The sequence below is a fragment of the Rattus rattus genome, chromosome 7 (genome assembly GCF_011064425.1).
Source record: "Rattus rattus isolate New Zealand chromosome 7, Rrattus_CSIRO_v1, whole genome shotgun sequence".
In the NCBI taxonomy this organism is placed as follows: Eukaryota; Metazoa; Chordata; class Mammalia; order Rodentia; family Muridae; genus Rattus; species Rattus rattus.
Window position 1 is genome coordinate 25360141 of NC_046160.1, and position 27528 is coordinate 25387668.

At 48.8% G+C, this 27528-nt stretch overlaps 2 protein-coding genes across 2 annotated transcripts in view; one reads left to right on the top strand and one right to left on the bottom strand.

The window, feature by feature from the left end:
• Positions 1 to 11704, top strand: part of Itsn2 (intersectin 2) — a 108692-nt gene extending 96988 nt beyond the window's left edge. Inside the window, exons 31-40 of the mRNA XM_032909166.1 lie at positions 929 to 1035; positions 1780 to 1963; positions 3971 to 4069; positions 4758 to 4925; positions 5317 to 5532; positions 6041 to 6162; positions 6699 to 6781; positions 9691 to 9774; positions 10216 to 10389; positions 10802 to 11704. Coding sequence (XP_032765057.1) covers positions 929 to 1035; positions 1780 to 1963; positions 3971 to 4069; positions 4758 to 4925; positions 5317 to 5532; positions 6041 to 6162; positions 6699 to 6781; positions 9691 to 9774; positions 10216 to 10389; positions 10802 to 10959 — 1395 coding nt within the window. The 3' untranslated portion in view covers positions 10960 to 11704. The remainder of the gene's footprint in view (positions 1 to 928; positions 1036 to 1779; positions 1964 to 3970; positions 4070 to 4757; positions 4926 to 5316; positions 5533 to 6040; positions 6163 to 6698; positions 6782 to 9690; positions 9775 to 10215; positions 10390 to 10801) is intronic.
• Positions 11705 to 12195: 491 nt separating this feature from the next.
• Positions 12196 to 27505, bottom strand: Fam228a (family with sequence similarity 228 member A). Its single transcript, XM_032909172.1, has 9 exons — positions 27254 to 27505; positions 26883 to 26989; positions 24357 to 24425; positions 22909 to 23097; positions 21591 to 21678; positions 21300 to 21474; positions 16374 to 16518; positions 13315 to 13451; positions 12196 to 12502 (listed from the first exon to the last, which is right to left on the bottom strand). The coding sequence occupies exons 2-9, from the start codon at positions 26973 to 26975 to the stop codon at positions 12478 to 12480; spliced, it is 921 nt and encodes a 306-aa protein (XP_032765063.1). The 5' UTR covers positions 26976 to 26989; positions 27254 to 27505; the 3' UTR covers positions 12196 to 12477.
• Positions 27506 to 27528: the final 23 nt, after the last annotated feature.

Sequence of the window (27528 nt, forward strand, 5' to 3'; positions counted from 1 at the left end):
ATGACTCTGTAAGTCATGCTTTCTTCACAAGCCAGTAAGGAATACCAGTAGCTGAGTTGCCTCACCTGTGTCACCCATGAAGTTACATGAGAACCCTGTATACACGTGTGTGCGTCACACACATGTGCGTGTGGAATCCAGGTGGAAAGTACCTCTGCCGCTGGCTTCTGCGGGGCTCATCTGCTGGGCCTCACCGGGGAGGCAGAGGGCGCCACTGCCTTCTTGCTCACACGGGGGGGGGGGGGGGGGGGGCCCAAGGACTCTGAGATGATCAGTTCAGCAGCAGTTGCGCTCTCTGCTCCTTTTTCTGCGGGCTCCACTGTGCAGGGCTATTACACCCAGCTCTGCTTGGTCCCCAGAGCAGCCTAGGAGGGAGGTAGGACAACCTCCCTAGCCAAGAGATTCAGCCCTTAAAAATCAGCCTCAATTGGATTTTAACTGGTGAAAGTAGGGAAACTGTGCAGCTTAAAATCTAAAGTGAACCAGCTCAGCCCATGGAAGCATCTGTCCTTGAGTTCGATCCCTGACGTCCATGTGACAGAGCCACATGTGGTGGCACACATCTGTCATCTCCTTTGGCAAGATGGGTGGCAAGACAGGAGATCGCCCCGGAGCTTGTAAGCCAGCTATTGCTTAGACACTGCACTGCTCGGTGAGGCCATGTACCTCACAAAGTTGGAAGAGAGAGTTCCCCAAAAGCTGTCCTCTACACCGCGGCTTGCATTGTGCTCTCTGTCTTTATCTGCCTTTGCTTCTGACTCCTCTCACTCCTGGCACACATATGCACAATAATAATAATAACCTTTAAGAACCTAGCCCCATAACTGTGCTTACTTAGAAGTGCCACTGCCTTGCTGTTTGAGTGCGGGAAGGCACGCACGCACGGCTGTGTACCCACACTCAAGTTAGATCTATGTTTTCAACTTAGGTTTTCCAGAAACGGATGGCTGAGTCGGGCTTCCTCACTGAGGCAGAAATGGCCTTGATCTTCGTGAACTGGAAGGAGCTCATCATGTCCAACACGAAGCTGTTGAAGTGAGTTGTGGGCACCACGTGACATGGCCACTGTCGCCCCTCAGGGCTGCTCAGCTGGAGACTTTCAACTCTGTTCCTCTCTTAGGCTTTGTACTCCAGTAGCTTTGGTGAATTGCCCTGTAACTTATATACAGGATGCTTGGGGAAGTAAAGAAATACAATGCAGAGCTACTTTGATTAATCAAGAGGAGCTGTGTCAGCGTCTGCTCTCCAAGCAGGTAGAGCAGGCTGCTCAGCAGGGGAGTAACTGACAGGGAGGACCGCGCCACAGCCAGGTGACTGCATGGTGCTCAGTCGCAGTTCCTGTCCTACAGCAGGATTCCAGGCCGCATCGCTGGCCTGCCCGGAACACCCTGAACACCCCAGTCCTCCTCTCCAACCCCTGGCCACTATAGCTCCCCAGCCCATCTTTGGAATTTCTTTCTCTTTGATTCAAATGAGAAAAAAACAATTTGTCAAGAAACCGAGGTGGATCAAGTACTCTTCTAAAGGCCTAGAAGGCGCCCAAATGTGTAGACTTCATTTCCTTCCCCTCTCTTCTTTGCTAGTGTTTCCCCTGGGTTAGTTCAGCCAGTAGAGCTTTAAGCCATGCCTCTGGCCCCTCCAAGCAGCCCTTCATTCCTGGCATCCACGGTCCCTAGATCACAAACTGGATGTCACTGCTGGTGCTCTCTGTAGCTCTCACCCTTTGGTTGCCAAGGAAGGACATCTGTGGAGAACGGAGTGACCGTCAGTTCCTTGCAGGGCCTTGCGGGTGCGGAAGAAGACAGGGGGTGAGAAGATGCCAGTCGAGATGATGGGGGACATCCTGGCAGCAGAGCTGTCCCACATGCAGGCCTACATCCGGTTCTGCAGCTGTCAGCTCAATGGAGCAGCCCTGCTACAGCAGAAGACAGATGAGGACGCAGACTTCAAGGAGTTTTTAAAGGTACGCACAGCCTGGGACACTTGGACTCTGTGCTGCTATGGCAAGCACTCTGGCCTCCTCAGCCTGGACGCAGCAGCACGGCTCCTGATGGGGTCTGAGCAGCTGACAGGAGAGTCCCTTCAGTTCCCAAGACAGCACAAACATGGTGCACAGCTTCCTGACTGTGTGGTACTGTCCCAGGTACAGCTCATTTCCCTTGGCATGAGAACTGTGGTTTTACATCCTGGTTAAGTAATAGTATTGTGTCGTTTTGTTTTTCCAAAGAAACATCTTCTTTTAAATTATTTATGCATCTGGGTGTTTGCCTGTGCTGCATGTTTGTCTGTGAACCACACACATGCCTGGCACCTGCAGAGGTCGGAAGAGGACAGTGGAGGCCCTGGAACTGGAGTTACAGATGGCTGGGAGCTGCCTCATGGGTGCTGAGAGCCAAGCGCAGGTCCTCTGCAAGAGCACTCAGTGCTCTCCTCTTAACTGCCGAGCCCCCTCTCCAGCTGCACTGTAGCCCCACCCCTTAATTTTGCAAGTTATAGTTAGTGATCATCTTAGTCCAGATAGAAAACAAAAAAAGCTTAGTTAAAAGCACATAATCCAACAAAGTAAAACTGTAAATAATTAGGTGACCACTTTGTGATTGAAGGAAATGAAAGAATGGGGCGAAAGGTAATGGGGTACTCTTTTTTGTGCTGTGTCACGTCATTGTGCACCATGAGAAAGGGGAGGGAAACACCGGCAAGCTTGAGGAACAGCAAAATCTCTATTAGTCCCACCACATAAGCATAGCCACGGACCATGTAGTCAGGGCTACCAGACAAGGACTCAGGGCCTTGTTTCTTCCACCATCCTGAGCAGGGGCTGAGGCAGGGCTTATAAACCCACAGGCCTCTGGGCCAAGTTACAGTTACAATGTTTAACAATCAGGACTCTGGGATTAGGGGCCCTCCCCAGTGTTCCGTCATTGTCAGCTGAAATCGAATATGTTTTTGCTCAACCAATCAAATTAATTTGTTTTTTCCATTGTTAAGAATAGACATTATGTTGTGGGGAACTATTGTTGCTTACATTGGGGTTTGACAACAGGTATGATTTGGGGAACTAGAAAGGGACTTAGGTAAAATAGAATCTGAAGTCAAAATGACATTTTCTTTTATCTTTTAACTTCCAGAGGACCCAAGTTCAGTTCCCAGTGCCCACGTGGCAGCTCATAACCGCTGTGCATATTGTACACAAGCAGGGTGTACAGATGCCAGCGAAGCTTCTAGAAGCCAGTGAGGAAGGAGTACTGGCCCTTCAGCTGTTGTGCCAAGAGGCCACTCACCCCATATGACAGAGAGGAGGGGAGGTGTCCCAGGGGAAAGTGTCCCACAGAGAATCATGCCTTGGGCCTTGAGAAATGAATGTGTTCTGGGCACACGAAAGGGAGGGAGTAGAGTAGTGCGGGAGTTTTCGGTTGTTTCCGATGGAGCAGGAGTGGCAGGCGCACTGTAGAGCCAGGGATCAAGAGCTGTGCACCAGACAGAAGGGAGTGAGGGCTCCTGGGCGTGAGTGTGAGTGGAACGGATATGGAATGGAGGTAGAAAATGTGGCTCCTGTGAGGGACCGGCCTCAGGGGGCACATGTGAGACTGAGGAACCTTGGAACGCCGACTAAGAAGTGTAATGCAGTCCTGGTAGAACTCCAGAGAATGGCCGCTTACTGGTGCTGGCCTCTGTTTTCTTAACCTGGGCAGCAGCTACATTGAAAGAAGATGGTGGGAGGATGTGATGAAGGCCAAAGCCAGTGGGCCGGGGGAGAGGAGTGGCGGCCATGGGAGAGCAGTACCAGAAGCCAAGGAAGAATGAGTTCAGAGCCACGAGAAAGCTAAGCCGAGCTGGGCTGGCCTCATGAGCTGAGAGATTCCTGCTGCTAACCTGATGTGTCGTCACTTCAGATCCTGCCTCAAAAGAGGTCTAGGCAGTGTTTTGGCAGGGTCTCCATGATTTCCTCACAGGCCTCTCTGTTTTGCAGAAGCTGGCGTCAGACCCACGCTGCAAAGGGATGCCCCTGTCCAGCTTCCTGCTGAAGCCCATGCAGAGGATCACTCGCTACCCCCTGCTCATCAGAAGTGTGAGTCCTTGGGACAGCTCAGCCAGCAGGCCACCCACAGGCTGCTCTGAGCCAGACAGCCAGGGAGCAGTGATCCCCCTGCCCCAGGCTCCCGCGTGCCTAGTCTAAAGGCTGATGTCTTTATGTGGGCGGATAAAAGTGGGATCTAATGCCATCCCCTCCATAGGAACTGCCCTAGCATCCCACAGTCACTGCGCTTGTGAGGGTTAAGGCCTTCTTCACACTCTGAAGCCATCATCGACCCAGAGAGAACATGAAGTCACCAGGAACAGAACCATGGGCTCCATCCTTTCTTCTTGAGGCAAAATGCTTTCTAGGGAGATTAGGGGTTTTATAAAGCAATATAGTGGATTTCCTGCCAGCTTGTACTTGAGACACTATGGATCAGACAGTCAGAACCACCCAAACAAAAACCACATGACTTAAGTCATCGGGGAGCTCTGAGAAAGCACCTGCTAGCCCATGGCCTATTGCCAAGACTGTCAGATCCACAGTGTTCCCGCCCCCCAGTCTTAGTTACCAGTCCCTGTGCCCACAAGGACTGTGGGACTCTGCTCCCAGGTAACACAGTTACCTTTCCCCTCGCTGGGGGTTTCACCGGAGGCGGCCCTCATTTAAGCATCAGCCATGGTGGACAGGACTTAGTGGACACGGTGTGACCTACAGGACACTGCCCACTGTCTTCCAGATCCTGGAGAACACTCCACAGAGTCATGTCGACCACTCCTCCCTGAAACTGGCCCTGGAGCGAGCTGAGGAGCTGTGCTCTCAGGTGAATGAGGGGGTCCGGGAGAAGGAGAATTCAGATCGGCTGGAGTGGATCCAGGCGCACGTGCAGTGTGAAGGCTTAGCCGAGGTGAGGCTGGGAGAGGGTAGGGAATGTCCACCACACCCCAGCATGGACAGACCACACTTCACCTTGGGGCTCACCATCCGGCCCAGCAGGACACCTTCCTGCCTTGGGAAGAGGCAAATTGGGTGGTTTGTAGAGAGTTCTTTGACTTTTACTGGTAGAAATCAGTAGAATCAACTATTGATTTTTTTCACGGGGTCAGTAGGAATTCTAAACAGTGATAGATGGGAAAGTGCTTGTGTGTTCTGGAAAAGTGGGTAATCCTAACTGTATTGCTACCTAGGAAATTACTACCTAGGTCACCACAGCAACCTCAGGTTCTGGGCACTGGCCTTTCACACTCAGTGGGGTTTGTTGTACGCAGACTTACAAAGTGCTGTTTTCTCTGTTTAAGCAACTTATCTTCAACTCCCTCACCAACTGCCTGGGCCCCCGGAAGCTTTTGTACAGCGGGAAGTTATACAAGACCAAGAGCAATAAGGAGCTGCACGGGTTCCTCTTCAATGACTTCCTGCTGCTCACCTACCTGGTCAGGCAGTTCGCCGCTTCCTCTGGCTCCGAGAAGCTCTTCAGCTCCAAGTCCAGTGCTCAGTTCAAAATGTATAAAACGGTGAGTGCCAACCCCCGCAGATGGGACCTATCAGGCTCCACCTTGACTTGCGCATCCCCTCCCACCTGCCCCGCCCTGCCCTGGGGCCCCTCCCCTGCCTCGGGGCCCCTCCCCTGCCTCAGGTGCCTGCTGTGTCCTCTGCAGTTCTCAAGGGAAGGAGCCCTGCAGCGACACGAGCCGGCTTTGGCTTCCTCCTGGCAAACACAACATTGTGCCACAGCCATCTGTGTCTCTGTGACTGGAATCACCCAGCCAGGTGTCAGTGTGCAGAAAGCCGGTCACAGCAGCAGCACAGGCGCTCTGAGCTTGTCCCCAGCTCAGTGACACTGACTTGGGCCTGGGTGTTTACTTCGCCATCCAGGCTTGCTTTTCTTCTTGGGCACAGACCTTGGGCACCAGGCCCATCTCGCGTCTCCACCACAAGGCTCTTCTGAACTTTTAGAAGCTCTCTGGTGCTGGAGCATTGTGGCTTATCTCACAGCCAGTAACTTGGCCCTAATTCTTTCAGCCCATTTTCCTGAATGAAGTGTTGGTGAAACTCCCCACAGACCCTTCCAGCGATGAGCCCGTCTTCCACATTTCCCACATCGACCGTGTGTACACCCTCCGAACAGACAACATCAACGAGAGGTCAGTCCTGAGCACGTGCCTGCTTGAACTCTAGGAGGCAGCACGGGCATGTCCCAGTGCCATAAGTCCAACTCCGCTCATGATCAATCCTCCTAAGTCTAACCCCAGCCTCCCAGCCCCACAGTAGGCTCCAGCTTAGATACACGCTAGTCACACAACTGCCATGTGCCCACCAGCCATGCTTCCCTCCAGTGGAGCTCCCAGGGTAAGCACCTCTGATGGCAACCCCAGAGGACACTGCTGTCCCTCTGCGCAGTTCTCCCGTCATGCTGTAACCACCGGTCATGCTGAGCTGCCATCAGGGTGGTGGTCTCTTCTAGCTCTGGCCTCCCAGTCCTTCACAAGGCCCTGTGTTGTTGAAAGCTGTCTTTGGAAAGCCTCAGCTCAGCTTTAATTAGCAGTTCAGTCTATCACTTGGCCTTAGATTAGGTTTGTGTCTGGGAACCTGTTAAATGAGCTTAAACCTGAGGTCAGCCGGGGAGGAGGTGTGGCGCCTCCTGGCAGTCATCATGAGCACCCTTCCGCTTCCCCTCCAGGACAGCCTGGGTCCAGAAAATCAAGGCCGCCTCAGAGCAGTACATCGACACTGAGAAGAAGAAGCGGGAAAAGGCTTATCAAGGTACCTACCTACTATTGCCCCGTGGTGGGAATCAGCTGCCAATGGTATAGGCCAACTGGAGTCTGATCCTAGAGACACCAGCTGCTGCCCCAGCAGTAAGGCCTAGGAGATGGATTCAGATCACACGGCAGAAGAGCCCGGGTACCTCCCCCACCCTACCCCCAGGGCAGCTGTTCCTAGCTGCCCTGAGCTCTCACCTATGGGAACCAGATGCAGGTCCTGCCTTCTCTCTGTAGCCAGCTGCCCCTGCCCCTGCCCCTGCCCCTGCCCCTGCCCTCCCCTACCAACCTCACCCTGCTAGGGCATGTCTTGTCCCACCTAACTTGCTGGGAGTGGCACTCTGGCCCTGTCCTCTCAGCCTGTGCCTCCCGCTCCTGGCCTCCAGGACTAGTATAGTACCCTGGGCCCAGTCAGCCCCAGCCCCTCAGCCCCACCACTCTGGGGCTCACTAGGTTCACTCTCCGTCTTTTCCCTGCTGCTGTGTGGATGGCACTTTCATGGACACTAGTAACCCACCCAGCTTCCTCTGCTTATACACATACACCCTCTCCCCACCCCCACCACCCCCACCTCCTCATATCCTGAGGCTTCATTTGACTCTCCCTCCATCTTCCTGGGAGGCTCCCCTCCCCTGAGCATTGTTGTCTGTCTGACATCCGCCCCATGGGACGCATCAGCTCAATGGAGGGTCATGGCTGCTCTCTGCAATCCCAGCATTTCAGACAGGTCCTCTCCAGCAGCTCCGTGTCCTTCCCAAAGCCTGAGTCCTTTGCAGAGGCTGTCAGCCTCCTCTCTTGGCAGTGACAACTCTCTTTACGTGCCAACCCCTTGCCTGAGAATCTTCCTTTTAGCCTCTCAAAGTAAGGAGGGTTTTTACCCCAATCTTGGACCCATCCCCACCACTGCCTATGGCCTAGCCCCATCCCCACTGTGTCCCCCAGCGCTCAGTCACAGCAGCTGCCAGGGCTTCCCCTTAGGACTCTTCCCATTCTTCAAGGCCGAGTGGAGCTGTGTTAGGACTGCACTGCCCCCAGACTCCACTCATCCATTTTCTGAAATCACCACTGACTCCTGCAGAGCAGGGGATCCATATGTCCCACTGTGTCGTCTGTTCGTAGGCCAGGTCATCCACCAGCTCAGTCCTACAGGATCCTTGGCCCCGTGTCAGTGCCAAGCCCAGCTTCCCAGTGCAGGCCCAGCCTCCCCCACTTAGGCTCCCCCTGCTGAAGCCGAAGCTCTCTGTGCTCTCACTCAGGTCCCCTACTCTGTTCTGTGCTCCTGAAGGTATGTGAGAATTGCCTCTCCTAATCGAATACTATTTTAAAAGCTTGCTATTGAAAAATCAATGATTGAATCATTTCATAAAACATATAATCATCTCCTAATTTGTCAAAAGTACAAATCAAGGTTTTCCTGAGTTTCTCACTGTGTGTTCTGCGTTCTCCAGGGTACAGTCCTTCAGATACGGTTATGTGCTGTGTGCAGACCCTGTGATGGGCGAGGTGGGGCCTACAGAGAGAGTAAGGCCAGGCTCTGCCTTCAGGGACAAGGGCGTGCCCCATGGTAGAGACATGAGGACACTGGGGAGCAGGCCACTGCTTGTAGACCAGGCTACACACCACTGCAGCTGGGACAAGAGTCCTTCAAGGTTGAGGCTAGGCAGCCTGAGATACCTAATAATACCTTGCCTCAAAATATAAAAAGTCCTTGAAAGAAGAAGGGTGAGAAGACACCAAGCATCCCTTCTCCTTGCAGATTTTTTTGTCTGCTTGTCTGGACCTCATGGCTGCCAGCCGTATGAGCACAGGACTCACTCTGTCTGCAGGAAAACATCTCAAGAGCCTTTCTAAATAGATGAAACATGAAATAAAAATGCTCACCAAGACAAAATGCCTACATATAATTAGAATTTTGAGTGGTTCACACTTTGTTATCTGATGTTAAAAACTCTGGCCTAGGTGTGATGGAACCCACCTTTAGTCCCGCACACTGGAGGCAGAGGCAGGCAGACCTCTGTAAGTTCAAAGCTAACCTGGCCTCTAGAGCAAGATCCAGGCCAGTCAGGGTACTCAGTCTCTGTCTCAAAATGAAAAACAGAAAGGGTCCCTGAGACAGGAGGATTCTAAGTTCAAGGACAACAGCTCAGACTAGGATGAGACCCTGTCTTTAAAAAGCCTGTGAGTGAAACACGTGGTCCTTCCTAAGACCCAGTTTTCCTCATCTGTAAAAGGGGAACTACCTGGTAAGGCAATTTTGGAATTAAATCTGTATGAAGATCTAGCACATGCCTAACACAAAGTAACCAGCAAATGTAATCTACAGGAAGTACGGGACCAACTGCATGCATTGTAAAGTAACATAACCATCCCGACGCATTTGTAGGATTACTGCCCTAGATAAAGCAGCTCAGGAAACACAATGGCTCCTCCCTGCCAGAGGAGCCAGACAGGGTGCAGAATGTCAGGCCTAGCAGGCTGTGGGCTTTCTCAGTGGAGGCCGAGGTGACGGAGACTAGCCTGGATCTTGAAGGCTGAGCTGGGTACTGATGGGCAAAGGATGGGCATCCCTGGCAGGCAGCACAGCCTGGGGAGGAACCAAGCACTAGCTCTAATGCAGAGCAGTAGCAGGCCATAGTGGTTAGGCCAGGGCTCACGTTGTAGCTCATTAGAGTGGCACAGCGGGAGCTGGAAGCATAGCCAATGGCAGAGTGTGACTAAGGGGCATGGAGTTCGGTCTCCAGCAGCAGCAGCAGCAGCAGAGAGAGAGAGAGAGAGAGAGAGAGAGAGAGAGAGAGAGAGAGAGAGAGAGAGAGAGAGAGAGAGAATAGACAGAGGCCCTACAGCATTGATTCTTCGCTGTGTCTACATTCTCAGAGGAAAAGTTAACACGACTCACTTTCTCTTTTGTAGCCCGTTCTCAAAAGACTTCAGGTATTGGGCGTCTGATGGTACATGTCATTGAAGCTACAGAGTTAAAAGCCTGCAAACCAAATGGTAAGTGCTGCTGTTACTCAACAGATGTGGTAGCGCCCTGTTCCTTATCTCTAGAACGGGGAATAATGTGTAGTTTTTAAAAGGCAGTGTTTCAGCTGTTGCTAGAACCCTAAGCTACCTACTGGGCCAGTATCATTCACTGTTTCCCAATAAGAACCAGCACCCACCATTTTGACTGCTACTGCACAAAAATACACAAAGCATGCCACACAGGTTCCTGGCCAGGCTTGTGGGGAGCAATCCTGCTGTTAGGACATACACTCGTTCCCCAGGATTGTCACATCATTGGGAACATGGGGCCATACAGCTGCTACTCTGGTGTAAATGTCCCGCCAGACAGCGGTGCCTGCCCTGGTCTCTGGTGCAGCAGCCTGCAGACGCTGCCAGGATCATCCCATTCACTCAGCACACTGCACGTGTTCTTGGGTTGTTTCTGTGCAGGGAAAAGCAATCCGTACTGTGAAATCAGCATGGGCTCCCAAAGCTATACCACCAGGACCCTCCAAGACACGCTGAATCCCAAGTGGAACTTCAACTGCCAGTTCTTCATCAAGGATCTTTACCAGGACGTCCTGTGTCTCACTATGTTTGACAGAGACCAGTTTTCTCCAGATGGTAAGGATAACTTGGCATGAAGGCCTAAAGGTATTCCTGGTTTTCTGGGGTCTGGAGTGTGCACCCAGGGTCCTAAACTGTGCTTATACCCCATGGCACCTACAGGAGATGACCCAGGCCCGTGTCAGCAGGAGGTGGGTATTTGGGGGAGAGCATGCCCTCTGAAGACAGGCACTACCTGTATACATAAGGGAAACACTGGTGCATCCTGGGTGGGTAGAGCACTCCAAATAGGCCGCTGTCACCGTATGTCTGACTACTGCCAGTATCAGAGACCCATGAGCAAATGAGCTACTCATTCAGTGTTTGAAAGTTTTCTAAACATCATTTCAGACTCTCCTACTTTGGAGTTTTTAAATCTTAATAGGAACAAAGATATCTGATCCTCCCATGATGTTTATTTATTCCCAAGACTTCCTGGGTCGTACTGAAGTTCCAGTGGCAAAAATCCGAACAGAACAGGAGAGCAAAGGCCCTACCACCCGCCGACTACTACTGCACGAAGTCCCCACTGGAGAAGTCTGGGTCCGCTTTGACCTGCAACTTTTTGAACAAAAAACTCTCCTTTGAGGGCCTGGAGAAGCCAGCACCAAGGAAGCTGCCCACAGATGGGCTGGGCCTAAAGAGACATTTTGCTCTCCTTGGGCAGAGGAGCATCACATGGCTTCATCCATCAAAAAGCCACACTCGCTGGGCCTGTATTTTCTTGCACACTAAATTGCTAGCAATCTATGCAAACATGATCTTTTAAACAAACGCCACAGCACAGTGCCTTGTACTAGTGTTAACATGTTCAGCTGCGTTCGATGCCAGGGTTTCCATTTTCAGGGCTATAAAAGTATTATGTGGAAATGAGGCATCAGACCACCGGACGTTACCACTTGGCGAATGTGTCCACTGTGGCGTTGGTGACGTTGGAACCATTCCACACTATGTGACCTCTGCTGGGTCACAGCACTCAGGAGGTGAAGGGCTGAGATTAAATGCTGCAGCCGTGGGGCATGTGCAGCCTGATATGAAATAGCACCCACTTGTGCACTGAATAAACAGAAACTTGATCGTTTTATTCTGATTAGATTTTATCATTTTCTGCTAAGACAATATAGTTTGAAGTATAAGGAGGAAAGCTTGATGTACTTTAAATATACTGTGAACTCTAATGATGTGGGAATATTTTTCACCTTTAATTTTCTGAGATATAAATTATTTATGTGAATTCTTTGTTTTGCATATTTCGTAGAACATGCGTCTTTAAGCTTTATCATTGCCAACATGTACAGAAGGAGAAAATAAAGGTATACGTTTATGAGTGTAACTCCTTTCAGAGCTTGACTCTCTATATGAAAGGCTTGTAGTAATACTTTCAGAAGTTGTTTACAATGAAGCTGGCGGGATGTAAGGTGTAAGGTGGGGCCAAGAGATCTGCTTGACCCTCCTGTGAGCTTGCCCAGGGCTTGGTGGGCGTTTCTGTCGGTTTTCTGGGACTTGGTTTCACTGGTGGCTTTTGCGGGTGGGTGAAGTGCACAGGAGCTGTGCTTGACCCACCTGAACCAAAGGGGTGACCCACCAGGAAGGGCAAAGGGCAAAGGTCAGGACTATCTGTATCTGTTGCTCTTAGTATCCAGATCACATCCTGTCCTGTCAGAGCCATAGCCTCACTGCTAGCTTGGCTTTTGAATACTGAAAGATGATTTTTAAAAATATTTAACTAGTTTTTGAACACAAACTCCTCACGCTTTGAGAGGATCACGTGGACTGCTGAGGCAACAGACCTTTTCCAAGCAGCTCAGAGAGTAACCCAGACTCTTCCATTCGCCCCACTTTTATTTAACTATAATCATGGCTGAATCAACTGAGGATACAATTCAGTGTATTGAGATCGCTTTTAAAGACCCATCCCTTACTGATCCAGATACTGACCCCAGCACCCCAGAAAAGAGCCTTTACTTGGTACACAAAACCGAAACAACCAGCATCCTGCTTATCTCCAGGAGCTCTGAAGAAGCAGGCACAGCCTGTTGGGCGAGCCAGCGCCAGCCTTCCTGGGTTCGGGGAGCGTGTCTGTTGGTTCTGAAGATGCAGCCGACATCAGGGCGAGTTGCTGTAGACAGCCCTGTGTGGAGTAGGACACGACAACCCGGCCAGGTTAGTGCTCTGAGGTCACTCACACAGCTACACAGCCTCACTCCTACGCTTCCCAGAACTGTGGGGACTTTAGTCCTCACTAGGAGTAAGTGTGAGTAGTACTGAGTCCCTATCGCCCAACAATCAGGATACCTTAGATTTAGGACTCAGGAGCGCTCAGAATCTGAGTCCTATGACTTTGATGACTAGAGAGGGTACAGCGAGCAACTCCAGTTGTCTTCTTCACCCAGTGACCCAGATCTGCCTCTGAGGAGGTCAAGTTCTCTTCCCAATGAAATGTAAGCCCAGCTTTCTAGAGGACATGAGGAGACTCCTCCTGTCACCAGGAAGCAGATAGCCCTCACACAACTACAAGTCTCCCCTTGGTGAGGAGTTCCTGTCAAACCCCTTCAGTGCCCACAGAGGCAACATGCAGATTTGACTCCCACTGCCATTCCTGAGTATCTGTGAGGAGAGTGCGCCCTCACACTCCTGCTGGAGTGGACTGAACTTGAATAAACCCCTCATACCTTTGAGCTGGGGACTGCCCCGAAGCCAGCACAGAGCCCTTTTGAGCAGCAAATACTGGGAGATGATACAGTTGTCTTGCTGTTGAGTGTTTCAATGAAACAAAAACACCACACAGACCTCCTAGATGACAGCCAGAACCTAAACTCTAGCTGCTATTGTTTGGATACTCCCTGCCATAGCTTCCTACCTAGAGAGAAGCTACGCCAGCAGTGTTTTCAGTTGCATGTAAGAGGTGAAGGGGTGGAGCTCTGTGACCACTGGAGGCCTGACCTGGATGCCTGCTGCAAGGAGGCCAGATGCTTCCCCAGGATCTCGGCTGTCATCACTCTTCTTCCCACAAGTGGCGTCCCCTGCGGACTGTCTGCTGCCGCCCAGGAGTGTGGTCTCTGTGCTCGGGTCCCTAAAGCCTGTTCACAGAAGAAAGGGGCTGTGTGTCAGTTAAGCAGACCCCATGAGAGGAAGGACCCTGCAGACCTATCCTCACACCTAGCCCTCCTTCCCTTTCAGACAGGTTCCTGGCCAGTCTGCTTGCCTCACCTCTGTGAGGTGATAAGCCTTCCATTTCTTCATCTCCACACGCCTTTATGGTATGCAGAAGTAACTAGCTGTCCCCAGGGCAATCCCCTCAATGCGTTCAGTCCCTCCAGGGACTGCCTTCCTCAGCACCTTTGCACCCTACAGTTAGAGACAGCCATGTGACTGGGTCCTGAGAAAAGAACTTACTGCCTTCTGTCCTGTCCCACATAAAAACGTTTGCAGGATGAGTACTCAGAAGCCAGGTACTGAAGATGGCAAAGACCCCAAGGTGCTAAAGGGGGACAGCCTGCTGGCCTGCAAATCTACTGACTACTGGCATCTGGACAGAAATGAGACCTGCATCTAAAACACTCTCGGGCTGGAGAGATGGCTCAGCGGAATGATTAAAAGAGAAAACACTCTCTCCAGTTTTCTTATCTTACAGTGACAGCAGGGAGCCTCCTCTACCATGATGTAGAATCCACATTGGGGCCTAAGACACATGAACTGTATCAAAGGAAAAAGCATCTACACAGCAAAGAGGAGAGTGGAGAGTGAAGACAGATGGGGACAGACAGACACACAGACAGTAGGATGTATACATAAACTCCCATCCCAGCAGCCATGTCCAGCTTGTAGAGAGAGGACCACAATGACTGAGGATCACAGGCCAAGGCCCAATGCAAAAAACTAAAGCATAAGCATCAGGAGGGCTTTTGCTATTTCTGTGTAACTTGGTAACACAGTTGTTGAGTGTGAGCTCTGTAGATAACAATGTCCTGTCTCAATATCTCAAGATTGGATCTGCCTGAAGGGAGACTTTGTTTCTAAAGAGACCTAAGAATATCACAGCTGAGTATAGGTTGAGTCACAAAACATCTGATTACCTGCTGAGACTAGAGATTTGTATGCCCAGCCCTACACGGGGCACCATTCTCAATGCCCCACCAACCACCATCAAGGCTTGGGACACTGAGGAAGAGGAAGGGTAGAATCTGAGAGCAAGGAATAGTGTCACAGCACCAGAGAGGCAGAGGCAGGTGAATTGCTATGAGTTTGAGGCCAGTCTACATAAGGAGTTCCAGGATAGCCAGGGCTTCATAGACTATATATAGATCTAGATATAAATACACAAAAGAGTACGTGCGTGCGTGTGTGCGTGTGTGTGTGTGTGCATGCGTGTGTGTATATGTGTGTGTGTGTGCATGCGTGTGTGTGCATGCGTGTGTGTATGTGTGTGTATCATAGTGGAGAGCAATGCTACAACTTAGCAAGGCTATGGCCGTCATGAAGTCACAACAGTGAATTAGTCCAGCAAGAACTCTGGCAGAGCTGGTGGGATGGTGGTGATCACAAGACCCCATGCCTCACTGAGGGGCTATTGGCAGTTTATAGCTGCTGAGGAAGGGAGAGTCTTCTTTGCTCTAATGTGCTGCAGTAGTAGGTTCCCCACAGTGTGGGTGGCCCCACAGCCTTAGGTATATGGGCAGCGCTAACCGAAGTTAGCAGGTTATCCAAGGAGAAGTAGACCATAATGACATGAATTTGGGAAGGGGCTATGTTGAGAGTGGTTTGGGAGGGGGAGTTGGGAAAACTATGGGGTAGATATGATGTTTCATTGTATATGTGTATGAAATACTCAAAAATAAAGTTAATGTAACAATTTCTGAGGTTCAAGCTGGAGAGGGACCCGTTCTGGCTTTCAGCATGAGGCAGAGGAGACAGGAGCAGCCTGTAGAAGAGACATCCGCTGTGTGCTGTGTGCTGCAGTCCCAGGGCTCTAAACTGCAGGCTTCAGGGAGGAGAAGGGGGAGAGAAAGAGGCCAGGAGCCTGTGCAATTGTTAGCCCTGTATGCAAAATCTGTGCTGAGAACATTCCTTTTTAAGAATTCTTAAGAGCTCACTGTGTCTCCATCCCTTCCCATAAGCTTCCTTATTAAATTTCCTATTATAACTTAATTAAGAACAGTTTTTGTTGCTGCTTGGGTAGTGTTTTAAGATAAGAGTCTTGCTATGTATCCAGGCTGACCTCAAATTCTTTTCCATTTTTAAAAATGTTATTTTATGTGTATGGGTGTTATTTTATGTGTATGGGTGTTATCTTATGTGTATGGGTGTTATTTTATGTGTATGGGTGTTATCTTATGTGTATGGGTGTTATCTTGTATGTATGGGTGTTTTGCCTGTGTGTGTGTTCGTGCACTATGCACATGCAGTATGCACGGAGGCCAGAAGAGGGCGTCAGATCTCCTGGAACTGGAAAGTTGTTAGTCCCTATGTGGGTGCTGGGAATCATCCTGGGTCGTCAGAAAGAGCAGCCAGTGTTCTTAACGGCTAATTCATCTCTCCAGATGCTGGTGTAGGAGTTTTCTTTCTCCTCCTGCCAGAATCGCAGGTGTGCACCATCGTGCCCGGCTACTATGAGCAAAACAACGTTTGATCTGTTTTCAGTGTACTGAGTAGGGAATGGCAGGAAACTGTCAGAGGACAAAGGGTGGGAAAGAGGAGAGTGAAGTTACTGGTGAACCAGCTCTGGCCAGTCTTCTTGGCCCTCACCTTGTAAAGAGAGATCAGCACTTGCGGGGGCTCAGGGACCCACCTAGGCTGTTTCCGGTCTCCTCCCTGCTTAGACAAAGGAGTTGAACTCCAGGCGTCCCACCACCTCACTGCAGGAAGTGAGCGCTCCCTGTGCCTCCGCCCTTCCACTCCTCACTTTGGCTACCGTCTCCTCTGAGAGGGAGGGCTTTGCCAGGCTGGCACTGGTGCTCCCTGCTTAGTGGGTATTGCGGCCCCACTCCCAGGCCTCAGCTTACCAGGCTCTTCTTTTCAGCCCCTTTGTTCTGCTGGCTGAGCTTTGAGGCACGGAACTGCCTTTCAAAACCAAGCTGGCTTCGATTAACAGTCTTCTTCTCCTCCTTAGGCAGATGGGGCTTTAACGCATAGATGACCTTTTCAGAACTGAGGAAAAAGAGAAGAAAAATCATCTCAACTGGGCACAAACAACTCCACCATCAAACGTTATTGAATGAACATGATGTTCATTTTGTAAAAAGAAAGGGCTGGCTAGACATCACTGGTGCCTGTCCATCTGCTCTGCTTGGGATAATGTTCCCTAACGGTTTATATAGGGATGCTGTGGACCTTTAAAGGACGAGGTTAGAGTAGGAGGTGTCTGGGGGTGAGAGGGGCTGTGGAACCCTGGTCTCTTCCTTTCTCTCTCTCCCTGTTTCCTGAGCAGCCTAATCCTACGATGCTACCCTATCAGAGACCCAAAACAATTGAGGCTCCTTGATTGCAAACTTTATCCTTCCAAACTATGGGCTAAATAAACCTTTGGTCAGCCGAGTGCCACAGGGGAACCAGCTGAGTCGTGAGAACTTTCTCCAGCTGGGGCTGAGGCTGCAGTCAGTCCTGAGACCAGGCTTGGAAGGGAGCCATCAGGCAGCCTGTGGCTATTCAGACCAGGAAGCCAGGGAGAGCTGCACATCTGTCTCCTTGGCAGCACAGGCACAAGGCAGAGAGAACAGGAATGAAGCAGCTCATCAAGGAGAAGCGATGGTGAGCAGCACAGCCTCAAGGAGGAGAGGACAGGGGCCGTGGTCCTCAATTAGCCTGGCTTCTTGCTGATTACATAAGGGGGCTCTCTACTGTGCCCTGCCTTCTCCACTGTTTTACTTGACAAAGATTCTGCTTTTTGCAATCAACTGTCCCTGGTTAGGCTAGTGTTTCACTCTAAGTTCTTTCTTTCACTAAATAAGGCTCCCTCTGGACATGTCCTCTCAGAATTTGCCTATCCCTACTAAGGAGATAAACCTGCTCTTTCCTTGTTCCTTATCTGTCTCATAAGAATTTGTTCCTTGCCTATCCACTGGAAATAGGACACAGCCCAGCTGTTGTGGGTTGCCCTACTGCTGTCTGTATTTGATGTTAATTAGGAGGGGCTGCTCCTAATGAGGAGTGGGTCACATCCTCAGATGACCTCACTGAACCTTCTCCCCATTCTGACTGGTCAAATAAAGGCTAGAGCCTGTGGCTGGGCAGTGGAGGGGAAAGATGGGACAGGAAGTCTCAGAGAATGGAGGAAGAGGAGGGGGAAGGAAGATAGAACAGAACCACATGGCCTGGAGAAGCCACAAGTAACAAGAGGTCTCATAGTTGGGGAGTAAATCAATATAATGATAGATCTGCTCAACAGAAACATTTAACTTATGAATATAGTAGCTATATTACATGCTCTTTATATGGGCTTATTGGAGCAAGAAATTACCACAGCATCCAGCACTCAAGGTCTGCTTGATGAGGGGTCATTACATTTGCCTGTGTTAACATAGCAGGCGACCAGCTATGTTACTGGTCCAAGAAACCCAGACAATATTACTGATGCCAAGAAGTGCATGCTGACAGGAGCCTGATGTAGCTGTTTCCTGAGAGGCTCTGCCAGAGCATGACAAATACAGAGGCAGATGCTCACAGCCGACCATTGAATGGAGAACAGGGTCCCTAATGGAGGAGTTACCCCATAAGAACAACAATATCAACCAACCAGAGCTCCCAGGAACTAAACCACCATCCAAAGACTATACATGGACTGACCCATGGCTCCAGCTGCATATGCAGCAGAGGATGGCCTTGTTGGGCACCAATGGGAAGAGAAGCCCTTGGTCCTGCCAAGGATGGACCACCCAATGTAGGGGAGTGTCAGGGTGGGGAGGCGGGAAAGGATGGGTGGTTGGGTGGGGGAGCACCCTCAGAGAAGAAGGGGGAGAGGGGATGGGATAGGGGTTTATGGATGGGAAACTGGGAAAGGGGATAACATTTGAAACATAAATAAAAAACTATCCAATTTAAAAAAAAAAAACATAGCAGGCAATGAAGGAACAAAACACATGATAGCCTGGCATACAAGAGAATTGTAACCAGTTGATTTAACCCAGAGTTGTGTGACTAATACGTATTTCTGTACTTTAAGGAAAAGGGATCTGTCTAGGCTTCTTTGGCTGTAAGGTCCAAACTCCACTCTGAGGGTTATAGGAAGCCACTGATGAGTTTTCCTTTGGGAAGTGGTCCTTCAACCTTTTAAGTGGAAAAGGCCAGAATAAAGGTAGGCTAGCAGAGTGTGACCTCGAAGACTGAGGAGCTGAGAGGGAGCATGGAGAGAGGACAGTAAGAGAAAGCCTCCTCGCAGAGAAATTCTGTAATTGTTAGTGTTTAAATAAAAATGGTCTTAACGGTGAAAGAAACTGAGCGCAAGGGCAGGGGATGGAATGAAGCAGCGCTGCTCTTTCTAGGGATGCAGGATAGAGAAGTAAAGGGTGGCCACCTGTAACCCAGCACTCGAGAAGCAGAGCTGGGGTGGAGAGCGTAAGGCCAGGCTATGCTATAATGCAAAACCCTGCCTCAGCACAAAGGGGGAAAGTGAATGTGTGCTTCCATGCAGGGGGTAAGCTTTGCCGAGTGTGTCTACTGCAACAACCAGAAAGAACCAGACATCTCCTTGGACTGCTCCTGACTGTGAAGTCACTGGACAGCTATGGAGCAGTGCCAGAGAGGGAGAGACTTGCAGGAGGGAGTGCTTGTTTGTTTGTTTGTCTTTGAGATCCACTCACTTCTATGTGTTGCCTCTATGTGTATCACATGTATGCAGTACCCATGGAGGTCAGACGAGAGCGGTAGTTATGGACAGATGTGAACTACCATGTGGGTGCTGGGATTTGAACTTGGGTCCTTTGGAAGAGCACCTTTCCACACAGCCTTACTTCCCTAACAGTGAGAATTGTCTCCAAATACTAGTCTGTGGGCAAAGCCAGTCCTAACAAAGTCCTCAGTACAAAGCATTTTCAGGTCCCACATACCAGTAAGTGCCATGTATGCTTCATGTATGTGGTGCTGGGAATAGTCAAAGGTATTCTTACTTTGTTACTATTACACATACTTTAATTTTCTGGCTAGATATAGAGAAATAAAAATGATTTGTAAATTGACTTTGTACTTGATAATCATTTCTAAACTTTATTAGTTTTAATACTTTAATTAATTGAGAATCTCATACATGTATCTATACAATGCACTTTGATCACGTCACCCCTTACTCCTCCCTGTGGGATGATGTCACAGGTGAGGCAGGTACAAGACAGAAGGAGGCCTGTCATTGGATGAGAAGGAAGGATGGGCGGGAGAGAAGTTTGAAGGAAGAGGAGGAGACTGGAATGGAAAGGAGGAAGAGACAGGAGGGAGAGGGAGAGAAGCCGTGGCAGGACAATATGGCGGGTGATGTTAAGATTCCACACTGTATGTTACAAATGTTTTTAAGGGATGAATGTATATTGGGCTTTGTATGTTTAGGTGGGCAATTATATCTTATCAACTGGGCCAAAGGTTCTTGTGTTGCGTGTTCTTTCATGTAGCGATTTAAGTGTAAGAAAGTGTGCAGTGGCTGGTCTGGGCCGCCAGAGTTGGGATGTGCGTTTCTGGCATGGAAACCTGCCTTGGGAACTAGATAGGTAGAGAGATTGCTGCCGGGTTCAGAGAGAGGCTTTTGGCGGTGTGATATGGGATGGAGCAGAGGGGGTGAGACACTTTGCTGACTGAGAATTAAGATATCCAGCAGATATCTTGGGGCACTGAGATGCTGGACCTAAGTGGGGTAAGAGACAACCATATTTTGTTATCTTTTATATTTTTACTACAACACCTCCCTTAGCTCCTCCCAGATTCATTCTTCATCCCTCACCCACTCCCAACTTAATGTCCTTTTTTTCCTTAAATAACCCACTAAGTCTGATGTGTGCTGCCCATATACTCGTGAGGGGTGGGGTTATCCAGTGGAGCATGGTCAACCTACCAAGGGCCACGCCCTCAGGAAGAACTTACTCTCCTTCCCTAAAATCATCAACCGGGCTGGAGAGGTGGCTCAGTGGTTAGAGCACTGACTGCTCTTCCAGAGGTCCTGAGTTCAAATCCCAGCAACCACATGGTGGCTCACAACCATCTGTAATGGGATCTGATGCCCTCTTCTAGTGTGTCTGAGGACAGCTACAGTGTACTCATATACATTAAATAAATAGTAAGAAAAAGTCATCAACTGTCAATACTCCTCTAGGATTCTTTTACTTTTAATATTTTATTTATATTTCAGAATAGCCAGGGCTGCACAGAGAAATCGTGTCTCAAAAAAAAAAAAACAATTATTTATAGACTTCTGAGTTTTTCTATGTAGAGTATTATCTGTTAAATACAAGGGGATTTATTTACTGTTTTCCATTTTTTTAACCTTTTATTTCTTTCCCTTGTCTTATTAATGAAGATCTCTGGCTCCAAGCTGAACTAGCAAGAGTGAGTTTCTTTGGTTCATAAGCTCATAGGGAAAACTTTGTTTTGCCATGATCTCTACAATTTATAGAACTCTACTGAAAATTAAGTAAGTTCATTTCTATCTCCTTAAACTGTGCTAATTTGGGGATTGTGACTAGATTTTTAATTATATTAATTTTTTACATTTAGTGAAACCATTATGACTCTTCCTATGTTAATGTGAAAAATCACAGTGGTTTCCAAAAACTACTTTGCTATACACACTTAAAAATACATTGACTCTACCACCGGAGCCTAGTGGCCACCAGCAGTTTACCATGCCCCTTCCCTCCTCTGGGCTCCCTTTTATTCTCTTTCTGGATCCTTCTGGAGCTCCCCTTCCACCCACCCCACAGCTCACCCCTACCCCTCCCTGCTAGCTGGCTTACCCAGCTCCCTTGTACTTGTTTCTGCCACAAGGCTTATTCTGCATGAATCGTGCATGAAGTCTCTGCCTGTCTCTGGGAACGGTGCAATGGGACCTGAGCGGGAACTGGGGTGATCTGGTGAAGAGGAGACCCTTCTCAGTTTCTTTGGCTTCTTTTTGTGTGCCAGGCTGTTTTCCTATAGGAAGACAGGAGCAAAATCAAACTCTTTAAAAACTAGTCCGGTGCTCTTGGGGGGGACTGTTTGACACTTAGCTGTGTCTGCAATGCAGCCTCTGGTTGGTCGCAAAGCACCTCTGCCACGGTGGTAACTGGGTCCCTTTGCTTCTCTGAGCTCTTGCTGTTTTTGAAACAGACATTCACACAATGGAGATGGTTTGGTCTACAGAAAGAAAAGAGAGAGAGAGACTCTTTGAGGTCCCCACTATAGTTTCTGGTGAGAGTTTAAATCTGGACCTAAGTGCAGGAGTGTGACCTTACAACACCAAAGCCAAGACTTAGGAATGATGTCAGCCCACAGCACCATGATGAGCCTGCCTCCGGTGGTGGGGATGTTCCACTGAGGGTAAATGCTAATCAGAGACAGGCCTACCCACACGGAAGACACCGCCCTCTGCAGTGAATCACTACATCGGTCAATATTTGCTCAGCCAGTCCGTGCTACACCAAGGCCAAGCTCTGCCCTCATGGTTTCTCAGTGCAGAACAGACCAGTGCCACCAATGGTAGCTTGGTTATGAGAGGCTCCACTCATCCCTCTAGGAGCACAGACAGTGTCCTAACCAGTCCTGGGAGGGAGAAGTCCTCCTTGGAACACCACCCACCACTCTTAACGTGGCGAGAAGAGCAGGGTAAGGAGCATAAGAGTATTGGGGTATGGGAGGCTCAGAGGCCATTAAAAGAGGTGGGTGTCCTCCCATAAGATAAGCCTCAGGAAGAAGGCTCATTCGATCTTCTCCACTCCTAAAAGATCCCATGCTTTCATTTCAAGACACTTGGATTACTTCCGCAGTTCCAGCTCTTAAGACATTTAGGAATTAATATCCGATGCATATTTTCTGAAGTTATGTCTCTAACACTCTACCTACACTCTTCCATGTTTCTTGTAAATACCAAGGAGCAAAGGTCCTGTGGGACACACTTGGAGCCAGCAGAGTTAAATTTGTTACTGCAAACAGGGACATAAATTCCTGACCTCAAAGTGGAAAACAATTTTAAAGCCAGACGCTGGGATGCTGTACTTCTATAAAGTCACAACAAAGAAAGAACTGTCTGTCCCTAAGCTTAGTGGTCACCTGACTGCATGGCCGTGCCATCCCCCTCTCCCACACACTCTCCGGGCCCTGCTCAGAACTGGGACTTGCCGTTGACCCCAGCCTGGTAAGCAGAGCTGAAAGGTCAGCCTGGGCAGTGCGGAGACTCTGTGCTTCTGGACCAAAGCAGCAGGATACAGTCTCAGGCACCATCACCTTCCTCTTCTACCTCCACTGTGGACCTAATGCCTGGAGCTGTGAGCAGCATCGGGCACACGTGAGGACAGCAGAAGAGAACAACGGAGAGAAGGGAAAACAGGAACATCATAGTTAAGTAAAGGAAATGATAAAACCCAGTACCGGCTCATTTGTGTGCTTTGAGCAGTATTCGTATTTCACTTGACTTTTTCCAGGTCTTCTATATGAAAATAACTTTTCTATGATTCTCTGCTGAAGAGGTTGTGCCACATTTTCAACCCATTTCTTATGCAGCATCTCTTTCCTTCTTTCCTTAAAGACAGCCTCGTGCTGTAAATATGTATCCAACCTCTAACAATGTAATAGAAAAAGACAAATTACAAACATTTTCACTTATTACCATTTTCTTAGTGAGGGAGGAAACACCCGCTCCTAAGTTCTACGATCCCTTCTGCCTACTCCTTCCATCAAGTGACTGAACTGCAGAACAAACTTCAGAAAGAACACAGGACAGGAAGAAAATATGGAAAATTCTAAATCTCTCTGCACCTTCGGCTTGAACTGTTATCCAACTCATAAACCAAATTAGATTTTCCTAACTCACCAAATTCTTATTTCTTTCTACAATTTTCAAAATGTTACCCAGTCACACATTCCATATCTAAGATTCGCTGCCACAAGGTCTGTGCCTGGATGGGAAGAGCAGCTTCAAGTCAGCAACCGAGCAAGTCACTACACTTGCCCGTACCACTCTGCCTCTGCTGCTCTGACATGCAGGTGAGAAGTTAGGGCAAGAGACTAGTTACTGCCTAGCCCAGCACTCTCTCTCAGTGTAATCAATAAACTATTGAGAGAGAATGTAATTTATGACACAATAAAATGCCAAGGAATTATTATAATAGTAAATTTCAACCTTTTAGATGAAAATTAACTCCTTTAAAGCTTGTTAATCCCATAGAGATTATTAATCACTTAACTGGTCATTACCCTTAAATACTAATTAATTGCTGGTGGTTTTATATAGTCCAATACAAAATGGGAAAGTAAGGAAAAGAGGCAAGTTTTGGTAGAAAAAAATGCTCTGTTTAGTACAAGACCAAAACGGGGAGCAGCTAAAACAGTCACTCAGACTTCTCAAGGGCATCAGGGACATTTCAGTGACCCCACAAGGAGATTCTCAGTGCTCCATGGCTTCAAGCTGTGAACTGAGGTGCGTCATTTGCCTGCAGGTGAGTCTCCGGCAGACCATCACAACTAAGTGTTACCGTGTCCGAGTCTCACGTGCGGGCTGGGTTTCCGGGTGGTGAGGCTATGGGGTGATGGACACTTTAGGGGCGGGGCTGGCAGATTGAGACTCTGGCCCCTGCATCCCTTCCTTCCGCTTTGCTTCCTGGACACCCAGAGGTGAGCACTGCCTGCCACCATGCACAGCTCTAGCACAGACCCTCAGTATGGACGGCCCCTGTGAGAGAGCCCCTGAGTCTCTGAGCAAACACATGTTCCCACTTGGAAGCTTTTCATCTTCCCAGCAGAGCATGGCAGCCGCAGCTCTCGGCCAGGCCGCTTGGCGTCGCAGCAGCCCCTCAGGACAGAGTGAAGCCAGAGCTTACCTTCACAATGTAGTTCTCCCTAAACAAGATTGCATGCACGGCTTCGTCGATGTCTTCTCTAGCTAATTCCTAAAATCAAAATTGAAGGGTAGGTCAAAAGTTCTGAAGGAACCATCAGAATGACAAATCCCAGGGCGATATTCCAATATCGCTAGTACAAATCTAATGCCTGTATCTAAAAACATAGTTTTAACTTGTTACTGTGGAAAGATTTAAATCCTATTCTCCATGAACCCACAACCTAGTACTCACTCTCACTTCATATAAACCCCTACTCATTTTTCTGTCCTCCACCTAGACTAATTATATCATTAAATTGTACTTTATTAATGTTCCGAGAAGCTGGGGCTGGAGAGATAGCTCAGTTGTAAGCACAAACTGCTCAGGCACCAGATCTGAATCCCTGCACCTGCGTCCGGCAGCTCAGCTCACAGCTGCTGGAACTCTAGCTCCATGGAATCCAACACCTCTGGCCGCTGGCCTCTGTAGGCACCTGCACTAACGCACACTTTTACATAAAATGAGCTCTCTCTCTCTCAGACATTCTTATAAGTATCTCTTAGGAGCCCCTTGAAGCGTTGCCTTCTGCCAGGTCTCTTCGTACATCAAAACCTCAAGGGCTGAGGGTGTGGTTCAGTTGGTGGGATGTTTGCCTGGCAGACATGAAGCCTTCTAAGCTCTCAGTTCAAGCCCTAAAATGGCACAAAATAGGTGTGGTAGTGTTAAAGGCCAGCCTGGGTTACACGAGGCTCTGTCTCAGAAAACAAACAGCAGAACTCAGAAAGTTCAATTTAGAGCTCAACTCAGAAAAGTAGAAAACTCAACTCAGGGAAATTGGCCCAGAGCCTCAGAGCTGTGCAGAAGCTCGACGTTTGCATTACAAGTCTGAGAACATCAATGTACCAAACGCTCACTACGGTGTTTTGTGTTTTGTCATCACCGTGAGCAGCTCAGCAGTTTTCCTACTGAAATGCTAAAAGAGGAACAACTGGAAAGGCCATGCAAATCCGGAGTCTAGAGGACAGACACTGTTACCTAAAATAACAGCCCCTTGTGAAAACTCTTAGAAATTCTTAAAATGTTGTTATTCAACTGTGACTCCTCCTTCAGTCCTGCCTCGCTGAACGCACCAAGACCAACTAAATCCTAACTCAGGCACAACCTCTGTAAAGAAAAGAAGTCTCAGAAGGAGAGTCGCATTTCTACACCCATAATTTGTGCTCATATGAAATCCAAAGTGCTATCTGATCGACTCATTGGACATTCCCCAATGTAAGTTCTAGAATATGTACAACTTTACTTTAAAGCCTAGTCAGAATTATCTTAAGATGGCAAAGGAGAAAACGAATGTAAAACAAAACCCCCGATACTATACTATAAACACACAATAATCACTATTAGAGAAGCACAAACACATATGCTGGTAAGTGTCAGTGCTATTCTTATCACGTGGTTTAGCCTTCTTAGTAAGATTATAGGAAATGAACACATGTAATATACAATCTTGGCCAACAACTCTCTCTATGAAAACAGTTAGCTGGAAGGATAGCACATAGCTTCACTCCTACCACTCTGGGGGCAGAGCCCGGATCTCCAAAAGTTCTACGTTAGCCTAGGTTAGCCTAGTCTGCATAGCAAATTCCAGACCAGCCAGGTCCACTATAAAGCAGTAATAGCGACGGTGGTGGTGGTGGTGGTGGTGGTGAGAAGCTGTCGAGATGGGTCAGCCAGTAAAGGTGCTTGCCACCATGCCTGACCCCCTGGGTTCAATCTCTGGGACCCACTTGGTCTAAGAGAAGCGACTCCTGAAAACTGTCTTCTAGCCTCCTGTCCCCATGTGTTTGCCTTTTGCATATACACACATTCAGATAAATATAGTTTAATTTTTAAAAAGAGATCTAGATAATCTGTTATTGATAAGTCATTCTTTGAACTTTTTTCAGAAAATATAGACATGTTAATGATTCATAGCAGCTTCAATGAAATCCACTGCTCACAAATGCAAAAATATTAAACTCGTATTTCACAATTCTTATTGTCACCATGGCAAAAGGGGCAAGAAAAATTCTCAAGAGTTTTCTTTACAATGAGGCAAACTGTAGAATCCTGTAAAACTAAAGCAAAAGGGCAAGTTCTGGGCTGTCACACTTACCTACCTAGGCTACCTACCTGGCAGCCATCCTGTAGTTCAGGATGGCTTTTGGTCAAATTTGTACCCAGGCATTTCCTGGGTCCTTCAACATACCTAATCTGAGCCATGAAATATTAGAAATATACATGTGGTTGAGGCCAAATTGGTCCTAAATTCAAGGGATTTTGTGTCCCATTGAAAGATGCCTCAAAAAGAAAATCAAGAGGCCTTGAAGTACTTTCACTCTAGTGAGCCCCATGTCAATCTTGACAGTGGACCCACAAAAGGAGTTATCACTTGGCCTCAGATAAAATTAGCTTGCTTCTCATGAAAAGGAAGGAAGGAAGGAAGGAAAAGGACCCCCCCCCAAAAAAAAAAAAGCTGTGCTATGTTACCTGCATTAGAGAAACAGACTCTGGCTCTGGCCATTCCTTTAGTTTCTCCACACTGAAATGTTCATTACAGATGGAAGATTTTGTGTCAGCCATAAGTAGTAGAATCCCTGAACAAGAAAAACTGAGGAGACTTAGTTAGTCAATGTGGGAAAAGCATGGCCTTAGGGACTCGGAACTAGGTTTGGATGCCCTTCTTTCTTGTGTCCTAGAGACCCTCCCTCGCTATCCTGGGACAGAAGCAGACATTACTGGTTGCATAGCCCGACGCTGAGGGTGAGGCTCAAGGCAGGGAGGGATGGCTGCCTCAGGCTGCAGGCTTCCCCTCCAAAGGATGTTCCTGGACTGGTGAGTGGGTAAGGAAGTCAGTCTACCTTAGGCCTCAGACGGAAGCTCTTGCGCTGGTGGCTCCACCTTAGGTCCCACAAGCCTCCCCCGATGGTTACTCCTGCGCTGCTGACTGGTTACTTCAGGCCCGCAGGCCTCCTCTCAGACGGATGCTCCCAGCGCTGTTCGCTGGTCACAGCAGGACACAGGCTTCCCCTCCCAACAGTTGGACGCTCATGTGAGGGTCACTGATCACCTCAGGCCTACAGGCCTCCCAGGTTGCCTCAGGGCTGACCTACTCTCCCGCTGGTTGCTGCCCTGT

Bases quoted from the DNA above. Each gene is read 5' to 3' on its own strand.
- Fam228a (XM_032909172.1), bottom strand. From the start codon at position 26,975: ATGGCTGACACAAAATCTTCCATCTGTAATGAACATTTCAGTGTGGAG. The intron at 21,679-22,908 runs GTACTGGGTTTT...TTCTTTCTGTAG, and splicing joins CAAAGCACACAAATGAGCCG to ACCAAACCATCTCCATTGTG. The intron at 21,475-21,590 runs GTGCTTTGCGAC...GTCTTCCTATAG, and splicing joins CAGTTACCACCGTGGCAGAG to GAAAACAGCCTGGCACACAA.